The following is a 14,490-nucleotide window of genomic DNA, read 5'->3' on the forward strand; positions in this document are numbered from 1 at the left end:
GAGGAATTCAATGCTATTCCTTGTAAGGTTAACAGTCATGTTTAAAGCAGAAAATGATGGGGGTCAGACCAGTAAAAAAGGTCTGGGTACAGTTCCAGATTGTACTTAAAAGTTGCCTAGGGAAAGAGGCTGTAAAAAGGATATAACTCTTTTAACAACTACTCCAGATGATGTGTAATTAGATACCCGGGAAAGTTGTAAGGATCCGTTACTAACGCACTTTGATTCGCCTCAAACTCAAAGCCAGTTCTTCATCCCTCATTTCAAGTAATTGCTTAGTGGTCTCTATGATCTTCTCAAAGGTTTATCCTAACTAAAGAAAGCATGGAAGTGATTTTCTAAAAAACTTCATTTTTACTTAGACTCGGGCTTGGTTTCTCCTTATTCTCCTGGTGCTATGATTTTCCTTTCACGCTGGGTGTAGGGCAACTTGGGATCTCATTTGGGGGTCTGTTCCCTGTCGCACATAGTTATTCGTTCTTTTATCTTATTTCTATTGTCAAGATCAGGTGACTGGTTAATCTTGCTACCTCATTTTTCTTTGATAACAAACTACCCCCAAACTTAGTGGTTTAGAACAACCACCATTTACTTATTATCTGACCATGTTGTGGGTCAGGGATTTGGGCGGTTCTTCTGCTCCTTGTTACTTCGACTGCGGTCTCACGGTGGATTTCAGCTGGCCACTGAGCTTGCTTCATGGGTCCAAGACTCACATGACTGGCCCCTTGGCAAGAACAGCTGGACACCTGAGCTCAGCGGAGCCCATCTCCCTCTCCGTGAAGTCCAGGGCTGTCCAACACCCCTCCAGCGGGCTCAGGGCTCCAGGGTGGAACGTGCTGCTCCATTCAGAGGCCAGGCATGAAACTGACAAAGCATCATTCCAGCTGTGCCCAGCTGGTCAAAGGAGCCACAGGCCAGCCCAGATGAAGGACCCAACTGAAGAAATGTCCAAATATCTGCAGCTATCTTTCTTTTTTATTATTATTAATTTTTCTTTTTTTGTTGTTGAAGTATAGTTGATTTATAATGTTGTGTTAGTTTCTGGTGTAGAGCAAGGTGATTCCGTTATACATATATAAATATATATTCTTTTTCAGATTCTTTTCCATTATAGGTTATTACAAGATATTGAATATAGTTCCCTGTGCTATACAGTAGGATCTTGTTGTTTATATACTTTATGTATAGTAGTTTGTATCTGCTAATCCCAAACTCCTAAATTATCCCCTCCCCCCCTTTCCCCTTTGGTAACCATAAATATGTCTTCTATGTCTGTGAGTCTGTCTCTGTTTTGTAAATAAATTCATTTGTATCATTTTTTTTAGATTCCACATATAAATGATATCATATGATATTTGTCTTTCTCTGACTTACTTCACTTAGTAATCTCTAGGTCCATCCATGTTGCTGCAAATGGCATTATTTCATTCTCTGCAGCTATCTTTTATTTTTTTTCAACATCTTTATTGAAGTATAATTGCTTTACAATGTTGTGTTAGTTGCTGCTGCATAACAAAGTGAATCAGCTATACATATACATATATCCCCAAATCTCCTCCCTCTAGCGTCTCCCTCCTACCCTCCCTAACCCACCCCCCTAGGTGGACACAAAGCACCGAGCTGATCTCCCTGTGCTATGCAGCTGCTTCCCACTAGCTATCTATTTTACATTTGGTAGTGTATATATGTCCATGCCACTCTCTCACTTTGTCCCAGCTTACCCTTCCCCCTCCCCATATCCTCAAGTCCATGCTCTAGTAGGTTTGTGTCTTTATTCCCATCTTACCCCTAGGTTCTTCATGACCTTTCTTTTTCTTCTTAGATTCCATATATATGTGTTAGCATACGGTATTTGTTTTTCTCTTTCTGACTTACTTGACTCTGTAGGATAGACTCTAGGTCCATCCACCTCAACTACAAATACCTCAATTTCATTTCTTTTTATGGCTGAGTAATATTCCATTGTATATATATATGCCACATCTTCTTTATCCATTCATCTGTCAATGGACACTTAGGTTGCTTCCATGTCCTAGCTATTGTAAATAGAGCTGCAATGAACACTGTGGTACATGACTCTTTTTGAATTATGGTTTTCTCAGGGTATATGCCCAGTAGTGGGATTGCTGGGTCAAATGGTAGTTCTATTTTTACTTTGTTAAGGAACCTCCATACTGTTCTCCATAGTGGCTGTATCAATTTACATTCCTACCAACAGTGCAAGAGGGTTCCCTTTACTCCACACTCTCTCCAGCATCTATTGTTTGTAGATTTTTTGATGATGGCCATTCTGACTGGTGTGAGATGATATCTCATTGTAGTTTTGATTTGCATTTCTCTAATGATTAATGATGTTGAGCATCCTTTCATGTGCTTGTTGGCAATCTGTATGTCTTCTTTGGAGAAATGTCTATTTAGGTCTTCTGCCCACTTTTGGATTGGGTTGTTTGTTTTTTTGATATTGAGCTTCATGAGCTATTTGTATATTTGGGAGATTAATCCTTTGTCAGTTGCTTCGTCTGCAGATAGTTTCTCCCATTCTGAGGGTTGTCTTTTCGTCTTGTTTATGGTTTCCTTCCTGCAGCTATCTTTTAATCCACTTCACCTGGCTTCTCTTTAAAGTTCTTCCTGCTGGCATTTTGCTCCCAAACCTCTGTATGGCAATTGGTCTGCCTAACACATAGGAGACACGAATCATAAACAAACATTACAAAGGGTCACGTTTTCTCAATTAAAGATGTGCAGGGCTTCCCTGGTGGCGCAGTGGTTGAGAGTCCGCCTGCCGATGCAGGGGACACGGGTTCGTGCCCCGGTCTGGGAAGATCCCACATGCCGCGGAGCGGCCGGGCCCATGAGCCATGGCCGCTGAGCCTGCGCGTCCGGAGCCTGTGCTCCGCAACGGGAGAGGCCACAACAGTGAGAGGCCCGCGTACCGCAAAATAAAATAAAATAAAAAGATATGCAGACATAAAGATATAAGTGCCACTTTACCTTATGGAACTGGCAAAACTGAAGAAAAATAAATTTTAATGAAGGCAAGCATTGACAGGCACTTAGGAGAAACATTTTTTAAAGGTACTTAAGCTACTTTTTCATTCCCTTGATTTAGTAATCTCACTCAAGATAATTAACCCAGGAAAATCATTCAAAAAGAAAAAAAAATCTGTACGTGCAAACATATTTATAGGCATGTTATTCACAACCTTGAAACACTAGAAATGATGTGATCATAGGAGGAAGATTTAGGTAAATTGTATCAATATCTTGTTATACTGGGTAGCCTTGAAATTAATAAATGCCATGCCTATGTAGAAACATGAAAAGCAAATAAAGCCAAAAACAAAATTGTAACTGACAAGATTATAATATAATTATATTCAAACTACACTTATGAGAATAGAAATGGGCAAAGAATAAGAAGAAATGAAAATAGATTTTGCTGAAGTGATCTTTTGAATTGAAGTTTTCTTTTACACTGTTTTAAAGTACATTCAATAATATTTATTTTCAGTTTAATGAGTTTCCCAGATCATACCTTAAAGATTGAAAGACATGCATTTAATGCCTCTAGCCTTGAAAACATGTAAAAATCTATTTATAGACACATACAGTAACAAACATCTTTACATAAACAAAACATGTAATTTATTCTTGTATTTTGGCATGTCACATGACAGAGTTCACGGTGGTGTCATGGGAAAAGACTCCCCTGGGACTTGGCAGACCAGAGCCCTGGCCCAGGCGCCCCACATTCACTGGAGACCAGGCAGAGGACTTGGTGACACACCCCTCCTCAGGTTCCCAAAGAGAACACAAAGGGAGAAATTTCAGCCCAGAGGTCCTGCTTGGTTTTAAATTATTGTGTTCTAGGATTCTGAAAGTATTAGCTCTTTATCTGTTGCCTAATTCAGGGCTGGCTTGAAAAATAAGAAACTCTTTGGAATGTATATTGGCTTTGGCCAATAAAGACAAATGCATGGTAAGGAAACGAACAAAGAAATATTCTTAATTCAACAGATATTTATTCAGCACCTATCGTTGTAGGTCTTGTGACCAACATGCAAGATGTCTGCCCTATGGAGCTTATATTCAAAAGGGAGAGGTGGACATAGAACATAAACAAAATAAATAAGTAACATATTTGATTGGTCCCATAGTAGTAAGTGCTATGGAGAAAAATAATCAGGCTGAGTGGGACAGGGTACATCTGGAGGGGAATCTGGCAGTTTTAAATAGGGTATTCAGGGAAGGCCTCTGTGAAAAGACACCATTGCGTAAAGATCTGAAGGAAGTGAGGAGGCAGCTCTGAGGACACCTGTAGGCATTCCCACTGGGGTGGGAGCCCACTGGGGGATCTGAGCAGAGGGGTGACATGATTGGCTTACATTTTAACAGGCTCACCCCGGTTGCTGTGTTCAGGGCAAACTGCAGGAGGGCGAAGTGGACACAGGGAGACCAGTTAGGAAGCTATTACAATAATCCAGGCAGGTGGTAACTGGCGAGATGGTGAGAAGTGGTTGCATCTGGATACGTTTTGAAGGAAGAGGTTGCAAGGTTTGCTAAAGAATTGGATGTGTGGTGGAAGAGAAAAAGAGGAGGGAAGGCTAACTTCAAAGTTCTGGGCCTGAGATGGTCACGACTAGAGAGAAGGCAAGGAAGGGGGCAAGGAAGAAGACCAGGAGTCTGGTTTGGGTGAGTTTCAGTGCCTATTAGATATCCGAGTGGAAACCTCAAGCAGGCAGGTGGATATACAAATCTAGAGTTAGAGGTGAGGCTCTAGGCTAGAGTTATAAATTTGAGAATTAATTATCAGCATATAGAGAGTTTAAATGATACTAAAGCCATGAGACTAGATGAGATCACAAAGAGAGAGGGTGTAGATAGAAAAGAAAAGAGGTGCGAGGACTAAGGAGAAATCCAACATTAAGAATTTGAGGCATGGGCATGATCCAGCCAAGGAGATGAGATGGAGTAGCCAATCCCATCAGCAGGAGGAAAACCAGCAGAATGTGGTCAAAGCCAAGTGAAGAAAGCATTTTAAAGAGGAGGGATTATTTCCGGAATAGTTTTTGTTGGCAGGCTGTTCATAATCACACCTAGTAAGGAGAACATATTGTGTATGTTGTGTCATTATCACCCAAATAGAAATCATTTTGGGAACATCCAGTATTTCTTATTTTCCACACCTTTCTGCACCTCCAGCATCACAAGTGAGTGTTTCTAATCGCTCTTATGGTTGTTTTCTCATCTCATGGAGATGTTATTAAGATCAGTGTGATTACAAATGGGAAATATTCTAATTCTCAGTCATGTGGGTTAATGAAGGAGCAGACTGATTATGAATCATTTGCTCAACTAGGCACTAAAAATTACTTCTATTTATTTTTAAATGTTGAATTCACACTGGATTATAGATATGTCATATTCTGGGAACTCATGGGCACATTATAAAATGAAGCTGGTCTGTGAATATATTTATCATTAGAACGTGTAGATCACATTTTCTTACTAAACCACCTTCTATCTCCAATCCTGCCTAAGAAATCTGGCTTTCTCTCTTAAGAGATAAAGTGTTTTATTTACATCACCTTTCCTGATAAGAGGAGGGGAGAAGAAACAGATATAACTCATGGACAGCCTTGGGATATAGACATTCTGTCTCCGTTCCTTTTAGCTTTTACTGGACATCAGGCTGCCAGTCTAATAAGGCAGCAAAGAAAAGTAAACAGAAATAGAAAGCAGAATATATAGCAGTCTTCATCCCACTGGCAATAACCATAAATTTTCAAATGCAGTGTTGGCTACATCGTAAAAGGATTTTCTTGGTCTGTTTGCATAGCTGTATTTTATTCCATTCTGAACTAATCTGGACTTTTTCAGAGATTCTTATTGTACATCAATCTTATTTATCCTAAAAATATTTTGCAAAACATTTCTCCAGCAAAGTGTGCTGCATATATGCCACGTGGCATCATCGTGCATACCAAAACTATAGTTTCTAATCTACAGTGAAGAACAGGTAGCATAATTCCTAGGAGTTGTGTTTTCACAGGTGTACGTTTTAGTTGTACTGAGACAGAACACTAACTATAAATGATAGGGGCTCATTTTGGTGCCTCTGGGTAGCTTGTATCTTGCCTTGGCGCTGCTAACTAATCTTTCCCATTAAGCTGCCTGGCCTGCAAACCCATGTGCACCTGTCTCAACGCCTTGGTCTGTTTTACAGCCTTTTTCTGGCACTATCTAATGAAAGCTATTAAAAGAAAATGTTTCCTTTCCATTACAACAGCAGCAAAAATTTCAAGAATGAAGTCACAAAAATATTGTACCACAGGTCCCTTCTTAATAGTAAGTCTGAAAGCAGCACCAGACCATCATCTCATGTCAAAGAGCATAGTTTCTGAAACCAAAGTTTCTTTAGACTTAACATGTAAATGTGATTATTATCATAAAATATTAAGGTAAAATATAAGGCAAACACAATTTCTTAATGCCAGTTAGTGCCTTTTTTTTTTTTAAATGTATTTATTTATTTATTTATTTTTGGCTGCGTTGGGTCTTCGTTGCTACACGCCAGCTTTCTCTAGTTGCGGTGAGCGGGGGCTACTCTTCTTTGCGGTGCGCGGGCTTCTCATTGTGGTGGCTTCTCCTGTTGCAGAGCATGGGCTCTAGGTGCATGGACTTCAGTAATTGTGGCACACGGGCTTCAGTAGTTGTGACTCGCAGGCTCTAGAGCGCAGGCTCAGTAGTTGTGGCACACGGGCTCAGTCACTCCGCGGCATGTGGGATCCTCCCGGACAAGGGCTCGAACCGGTATCCCCTGGATTGGCGGGCATATTCTTAACCAGTGCGCCACCAGGGAAGTCCCCCAGTTAGTGCTTTGATTGGCATGATTGTTCAGTTATATTTATATCTTATGCTTCTGTATGAACCATTCTTTCCTATTAAACTGTAAACCCTAAAGTTTAGGAACCAAGCTATCTTTAGCTCAGTTTTATATAGTCTAGCACAGGGCCATATGGGAGAGATATAGTTTTTCTTTGACATTTTCAAATATAATTATTAGAAATATTTATTTACTAAAACAGCCACCTGGTACAAGCCCACTGTGATCATATTTCGAGGGTAGAGGAAGGGAGAAAACCATGGAATATCTATGGTCACTATTCACTTAAGGATATCTAGATCCACTTCATAGATAATATTTCGAGTTTTTTTAATATAGAAACAGAAATAAGACATTACCATAACAAGTACCAGCAGCTTTCACTACCCCTTCCATCATCCAATTTTCCCCCCAGCTTAATAAACATAGCACACCCATCTCTGCTGCCACATCCTAAATTCTCAGGAGATTTCGATGGGCCCCAAGTGAAGATCTCAGACTCAGGCCTGCCAGCCAGTTGAACTCCAAATGGGTAGAACTTTTAATAGCCCCACTTGTTTTTCACACCAGGACTCACAGAAAATTCCTAAAAAGCTAATGGTTGGTCACTGGCCAAAGGAAGGATCTTTCCAGCATTTATAATTTTCATTTAATTGAAATAAACTTAAAATTTCCTAACCACTTGGTACCATCACCCCCTCTTTTTTAGGTACAGAGCAGTTGCCTCCTGGAGTCGTGTTCAGGGAATTGGGATTCCCTTGGTCACAGCCATTGAGATTGTCTCCATCTGGATCCTTTCTTTTATCCTGGCCATCCCCGAAGCAATCGGCTTCGTCATGGTGCCCTTTGAATACAAGGGTGAACAGCACAAAACCTGTATGCTCAATGCCACGTCAAAATTCATGGAGGTATGAAAAGTTTAAAGGAAATTAACTGGGGAGGGGAGAAGGTCTTCATTTACCATCACCAAGATTTGTTGATATCTCTACACTGCCGAGTGTGGTTTACTCTGTTAGTTCAGTCAAATATTCTTTAATTGCATGAAAAGCAGATGTTAAACCAGGGCTTAGCTTCTTGAATAAAACAACTATTTTGTTTTCACTCTTGTATTATAGCACAACTGTAGACACAACTATTGCTCTGCACCAAACAACTCAGAATTCTGAAACCGATTTACTAAGAAAGAGAGATTGATGTGTATGCATGTAGTGCTATTTGTTTTGATAATAAGGAGTACAGCACAATTTCCATCTGACAGACACGCTGATGCTTATTTGATGTTACTTGGGGAAATGCACATTGCTCACACAGTAGGAAGACAGTAGGAAGTCATTCTCATGTGTGCTTATGTTAGTACAGATTCTGTCTAATATATAAATAATTTTTTTTTATTTTTATTTTATTTGGATTCTTTTCTCTTTTTAAAAAAAATATTTATTTTTGGCTGCATTGGGTCTTCATTGCTGCACACGGGCTTTCTCTAGGTGCAGAGAGCAGGGGCTACTCTTCGTTGTGGTGCGCAGGCTTCTCATTGCAGTGGCTTCTCTTGCTGCGGAGCATGGCCTCTAGGCGCGCGGGCTTCAGTAGTTGTGGCACGCAGGCTCAGTAGTTGTGGCTCACAGGCTTAGTTGCTCCGCGGCATGTGGGATCTTCCTGCACCAGGGCTTGAACCCGTGTCCCCTGCACTGGCAGGCGGATTCTTAACCACTGTGCCACCAGGGAAGCACCAAATAATATAAATTTGCAGAACTTTTTTAAAAAGCATTTTAGTGTAACAAATTCAATTGTTGCTTAATACACCTGACTGCATTAATGTTTCTGAAAAGCTTAATTACATAACTGAGAGTATTAGGAAACACATTTAAAATGCACATTTCCTCTGCAAAACTAGTCACATGTAGAACAAGGAGGAAAACCAAGAATAACTATTTCTCTTAAATCAGCATAATTGAGTACTTTGATGTAAGTTTCATGCAGTTCAGATTCCACATTTAATCATTTACAGACCTCTTAAGGTATGTTTTCCTTCCATGGAAAATTCACACAATTAGTGGTTTTACAGTTGACCAGTTATCCTGCTTGGAAATTCTTGTTTCAATATTAAAAGTGCTCATGAACACAGCCAAACTAGCAACCTTAAAATTAAAGTCTTCTGCTGATCCACTGACTTTTTTATGAAGTCAACCTCCACAGTGAAAAGCAAAGTGGTAGGAGGCTATCAGAATTTGGGCAGTGTGAACAAGCAATCTAGAAAACCCTGACTAAAACATTAGAGAGAAGAGGCTCAACATAAGAAGGAACTCACTGGGAATTTCCTGGCGGTCCAGTGATTAGGACTCATGGAAGTCATGGGTTCAATCCCTGGTCAAGGAACTAAGATCCCGCAAGCCGCGCAGTGTGGCCAAAAAAAAAAAAAAAGAGGAACTTACTGACCATTCCAGCTGGACAAAATGAAATGGGTTTCTTCACAAGGATGCATATCCTTTCTAGAGGTGAAGCTAAGAGTAGCTGCCCTTCAGGCTGGCGGGAGCGTTGTGGCTGGTGGGCGCCCGGAGGGTTGCAGTATAGGGTATGAGTTTGAACTGATGATTTTGAAGGTTTCATTCCAAGTCTAAAGTTTTAGGATTCTCTTTCCCCTCCTGTTCTCTTTCTCTAATATGATTCCCCCTCTTTTTCCACTCTTTCCTCCTCAACTTTGCTCTAACCTAGACTGGAGGGAGGTCCCTCCATACCCTTGCTGGTGACATCAGTTCAAAAGAAATGTGTGACCCCATTCTCGACAGGCCTCTACCATGGAAGGGGCAGGGAACTCCATCCAGTCCCAGGTAGGGTCAGCTTCCAGGCCCTCCACAGCTGCTTCTAGGCAGTCACACCCAGCCAGCAATGCACCCAGAAGAAGGGGGTACAAAGGAAGGGGGTCCTCCAAGGAGTGTTTGTGTTGCACTTAAATGAAGAGAGAGTCCTTCTGATTTTTTGTTTGTTTTTTTAAGTTCAGTACTAAAATCTTTCTACAGTGTGATGTGAATAGGAATATATTTATATAAACAGATTTGAATAAACCAACTCCTTTGGGAGTCTGCACTTAACCTGAGGCTAGAATTCAGAGGTTTGTAAACTTGAATGGAAAGGAAATTACATGTTTATTTTCACTAACTTCTAACTGAAATTTATCATTTCCTTCTAATATGAAAGTAGGCAACAAACCACAGTAGTATTTAGCAGTACCATGATTTTTTCACTAATAGAAATAACAGACATGTCATACCACACAACAGTTGTATAATCTCGAAATATCATTTACATTCATCATTGCTTCTACATTCTGATAGAACCACCATTAGATCTGTGATTTAATTTGTTAATAAACACATATATGACTACATCAGAACTTTCTTTTTCATATTTTGATATCTGTGTTTGGATGTAATTGGTTTCCATTGTAATCTTACATATTTTATTTCATGCACATAAAAGTATTATTCTCAGAAAGAATTATAGTCTACACCAGAAGGCAATCTATGGCATAAAAATATTTAAGAACCCCTGCCCAGAACTTCTTTTCCTCAGGAACCATTTAAAGAATATTTTAATAGACATGTTATAAATGCAGCCCACTGGGCCTCTTTCTATATTCAGAAACTCTCCCGTTTTTCACAGAGCAGTGTGATTATTTTTTACTGTGGGAACTGAGATATTACAGGAGGCTGCATTATCCTTAGTAAATAAACAATCTGGAGAAACAGCATAAGAAAAGGAACAGCATTTCTTCCCAAGCTGGTGATTAATTTAGTGGGACGAAGGATTTAGATGTAATTTTCTAATTTCCATTTTTATTGGGTATTATATTTTCTCTTTCAAGAACTCAAAACTGAGTCATCCTGGTATTTACAAATCCTGTCCTCAGGGAGATAATGCTCAGTGTGCCTTCACATAAGCTAAACTGCCTCGATAGTTTCCAGGTGGTAAGTATTAAAAGAGAGCGAGAAAGGGCAGAGTTATTGATGGCTCAAACTGGCTGGCTGCGAGGTCACATAGCAGACATACCAGACAAAGGGTTAATTCCCAGTAACCGGAACTCCTCAGATAAGCCATTCATAACCCTCACTGTTTCCAGACTAGATAGGCACATTAAGTACACTCTAACCACAATAGTCAGAAGTAAACCAGGCACTAGCAAAAGGTTGAGAATCACCAACAAAGATAAGAGTCTGTATGTCTCAAAATCATGTTTTATGAGCTTTGGAAGGGAGCTCTTTTTATTGATTAGGGCTCTTGCCCTGTGTAATTAAAACCAACTTCAGTTTATTCAAAATATCTTTGTTGGGATAATTTTTTAAATTTATTTTATTGAAGTATAGTCGATTTACAATGTTGTGTTAATTTCTGCTGTACAGCAAAGTGATTCAGTTATCCATATATATACATTCTTTTTCATATTCTTTTCCATTATGTTTGATCACAGGATATTGAATATTGTTCTCTGTGCTATACAGTAGGACCTTATTGCTTATCCATTCTATATATAATAGTTTGCATCTGCTAATACCAAACTCCTAATCCATCCCTCCCTCCCCTCCCTTGATAACCACAAGTCTGTTCTCTATGTCTGTGAATCTGTTTCTGTTTCATAGATAAGTTCATTTGTATCATATTTTAGATGCCACATGTGAGATCATATGATATTTGTCTTTCTCTTTCGGATTTACTTTACTTAGTATGATAATCTCTAGGTCCATCCTTGTTGCTGCAAATGGCATTATTTCATTCTTTTTATGGCTGAGCAATATTCCATTGTATATTCATCTGTCAATGGACATTTAGGTTGCTTCTGTGTCTTGGCTATGGTGAATAGCGCTGTTTGTCAGGACAATTTTTAATGCAATTTCTTTGTGTGCTATTATAAAGCCAAGATAATGTCTGGAGTTTCCCATTTAGTTGTTTTGACTACCACCTCCAAGCCCATTACCACAACCAGAGAGCATGAATATACAAACATATCTGCAAGCGTGAAAATGTTGCAGCCACCAGAGGTGCTGTACAGCTAATTTTCATTATAATGCTCCTCTTCCTCTCTCCCTTCTCTTCTCTTTCCAGTTCTACCAAGATGTTAAGGACTGGTGGCTGTTTGGGTTCTACTTCTGCATGCCCCTGGTGTGCACTGCGATCTTCTACACCCTCATGACTTGTGAGATGTTAAACAGAAGGAACGGCAGCCTGAGAATTGCCCTCAGTGAACACCTGAAACAGGTAAATCTAATAAGATCGTGAAGATGTGACCAAGACTGTTTTGTCCTTGACAACAAAAGGCCTATGAATACTGTATTTCGCAGATTTAGCCTGATTTCCTAAAAATAAAAATACTGTCAGGGCTTCCCTGGTGGTGCAGTGGTTGGGAGTCCGCCTGCCGATGCAGGGGACACGGGTTCGTGCCCCGGTCCGGGAGGATCCCACGTGCCGTGGAGCGGCTGGGCCCGTGAGCCATGGCCGCTGGGCCTGCGCGTCCAGAGCCTGTGCTCCACAACGGGAGAGGCCGCAACAGTGAGAGGCCCGCGTACAGAAAAAAAAAAAAAAAAAATACTGTCTTGTTTGTCTGTATGGTGGCCCTGCGGGCAGGGCCCAAACAGAGAGAAACTATTCATTTATTTTGCCTAGAGTGTATCAAACATGCGTGTTTGTGATTAGCAGTACGTTGAACTGGGGTTGGAACTGTGCCAGGACAAAAAAAAGAAGTATATGACTTTCTCCACGGGCAGGCTTTGCAGTCTTGTTGTGGAAATAAAACACAAACATGAAATAATTGGAAAATAGAATCACAAGTTGTGGTAAAAAATACCCTTTGCTATAGAAAGCCAAGGAGGATATGAGTAAAGTCATGGAGAAATTGTATGAGGGGGATTGAACTGTTCATGGAGGATAAATGGGTTCCATGGGGAAGAAGAAAAGGACAGGGGCATTTCAGGTGGGTGGACAGGGGTCTAGTAGAACACAGCATGGGCACCATGCATTTGGGGAACTGGAAAAAAAAGATGGACCTCATTAGAGCAACATCTAAGGTAAGACTCATGGTAGGAAACGGGATTGGGTACATAAGAAGCCACATTTTGGAGGGCTCAAAGTTCTAGAAGAAATCTGAACGTGTCATTAGGACGCTATTGATCCTTCCCAGGCAGGAAGCAGAACAGATAAAACTGTGATGCTTATATTTGCTGGCTCTGTGACACTGGGAAAATTGCTTGATCTCTCTGAACTTCTAGTTCTTCAGAAAATGTATATAATAATACCTGCACTTTTCTGTACAAATACCAACTTAATTTTGAGTCTTAAAAATTTTAAATGAAATGTATATAATAATACATCAAAGGGATGACCTAATGCATGTGCAGTGTCTAACAGAACCCAACTCACAGTTTAGTCAGAAAATGTTGATATATATTAATTCAAAGAGTAAAACTAGGACTATGGGTAAGTTTTCAGTTTCAACAGACAAGTATATAAGGATGATGAACCACACCAAAAGTTAATGTGAGTTGTTGATGGAGCCTGGAAATCTTCCCTGTATGATGACCATACAACAAGCATCATTCTTCATTGGCAACACTTTTCAGCTAGAGGACTGATTTTTTTTTGAGCGTCAGCTCCCTATCTATAAATTGGACATAATAATATATGAATCAGTGTTATTATGAGAATCCAAGGAATTAATGTGCATACACATACTTTATAAAATCTAACATGTTATACAAATGGTAGCTATTATCTTTTATTATAATTTAACAGGAAAATTATCTTGAGAAAATTTAGTATGACATCATCCAGGCATGAATGTTTCAAGTACTCCAGATGTGAAACATATTAAGCAATTATTATGGCTCATTCCTGCAATGAAGATAACTAATTAGATTTGTGAAAAACAGTGTTTTAAAATGTTGATTTTGCACAAGCACCACGATTGAGCCTATTTAAGCTATGAGTGGCAACTGCTCTAAAAATAATTGAATGGGGATTGGGAGCGGTAATAAGATGCTGCTGCTTCACATTTTCATAGCATTTTTTAAAGAGCATTTCCATGTCCTTTTGGTATTTGATTCCTCCAAACACCCTGTGAGATAAGCTGGACAGGCATTACCCTTATTATACAGGTGTTTAAGAGATTGACTCAACCAAATGGAGATCAGAACCCAAGACTTGGTCCCCATGCAATAGATATTCCCTCGTGTCTCGCTCAAAGCTAGAGCAGGTTCTAACAGCAGGAGAGCAAGCCTGGCTGGAAGGCCTTCAAGTGGGATGGCAGGGAAGCTAGCTCAGAGTGAAAGACCCTGCCACCCTGTCCAATAACCAATATGGCTTTTGGTCTTGCTTCTTGTGTGGTTTTCTCAAATTTCTCTTCATTATACCAATGATACCTTTTATCACTTAGGGACTGTGTTTGGATGCTGGTAGCAGAAAACCCAAAATAACAGGGAGGAGACCAAGTAGGGGTTTATTTTTCTCCCATGGCAAGAAGTTCAGATGTCATTGGCTCAGTGGTCAAGGGACTCAGAAGCCAGGGTTCTGCTGGTGTACTGACCTTTCCATTTTTATTGGAAGACAGCCGCTATAGC

The 14,490-nt window shown here is 40.0% G+C and overlaps 1 protein-coding gene and 1 long non-coding RNA gene across 4 annotated transcripts in view; one reads left to right on the top strand and one right to left on the bottom strand.

The window, feature by feature from the left end:
• The window catches only part of LOC117195987 (uncharacterized), a 287,053-nt gene that overhangs the window by 199,039 nt on the left and 73,524 nt on the right, over positions 1 to 14,490 (bottom strand). The window lies entirely within an intron of this gene.
• Positions 1 to 14,490, top strand: part of EDNRA (endothelin receptor type A) — a 62,746-nt gene that overhangs the window by 40,592 nt on the left and 7,664 nt on the right. For 2 of the 3 annotated variants that reach the window (XM_033402833.2, XM_033402830.2), the window contains exons 4-5: positions 7,599 to 7,797; positions 11,984 to 12,136. In XM_033402833.2, the coding sequence (XP_033258724.1) occupies positions 7,599 to 7,797; positions 11,984 to 12,136 (352 nt within the window). Of the gene's footprint in view, positions 1 to 7,598; positions 7,798 to 11,983; positions 12,137 to 14,490 lie in introns of those variants that run through there. The other variant, XR_004475925.2, reaches the window with a different exon arrangement.

This window comes from Orcinus orca, chromosome 4 (genome assembly GCF_937001465.1).
Source record: "Orcinus orca chromosome 4, mOrcOrc1.1, whole genome shotgun sequence".
NCBI classification, from domain to species: Eukaryota; Metazoa; Chordata; class Mammalia; order Artiodactyla; family Delphinidae; genus Orcinus; species Orcinus orca.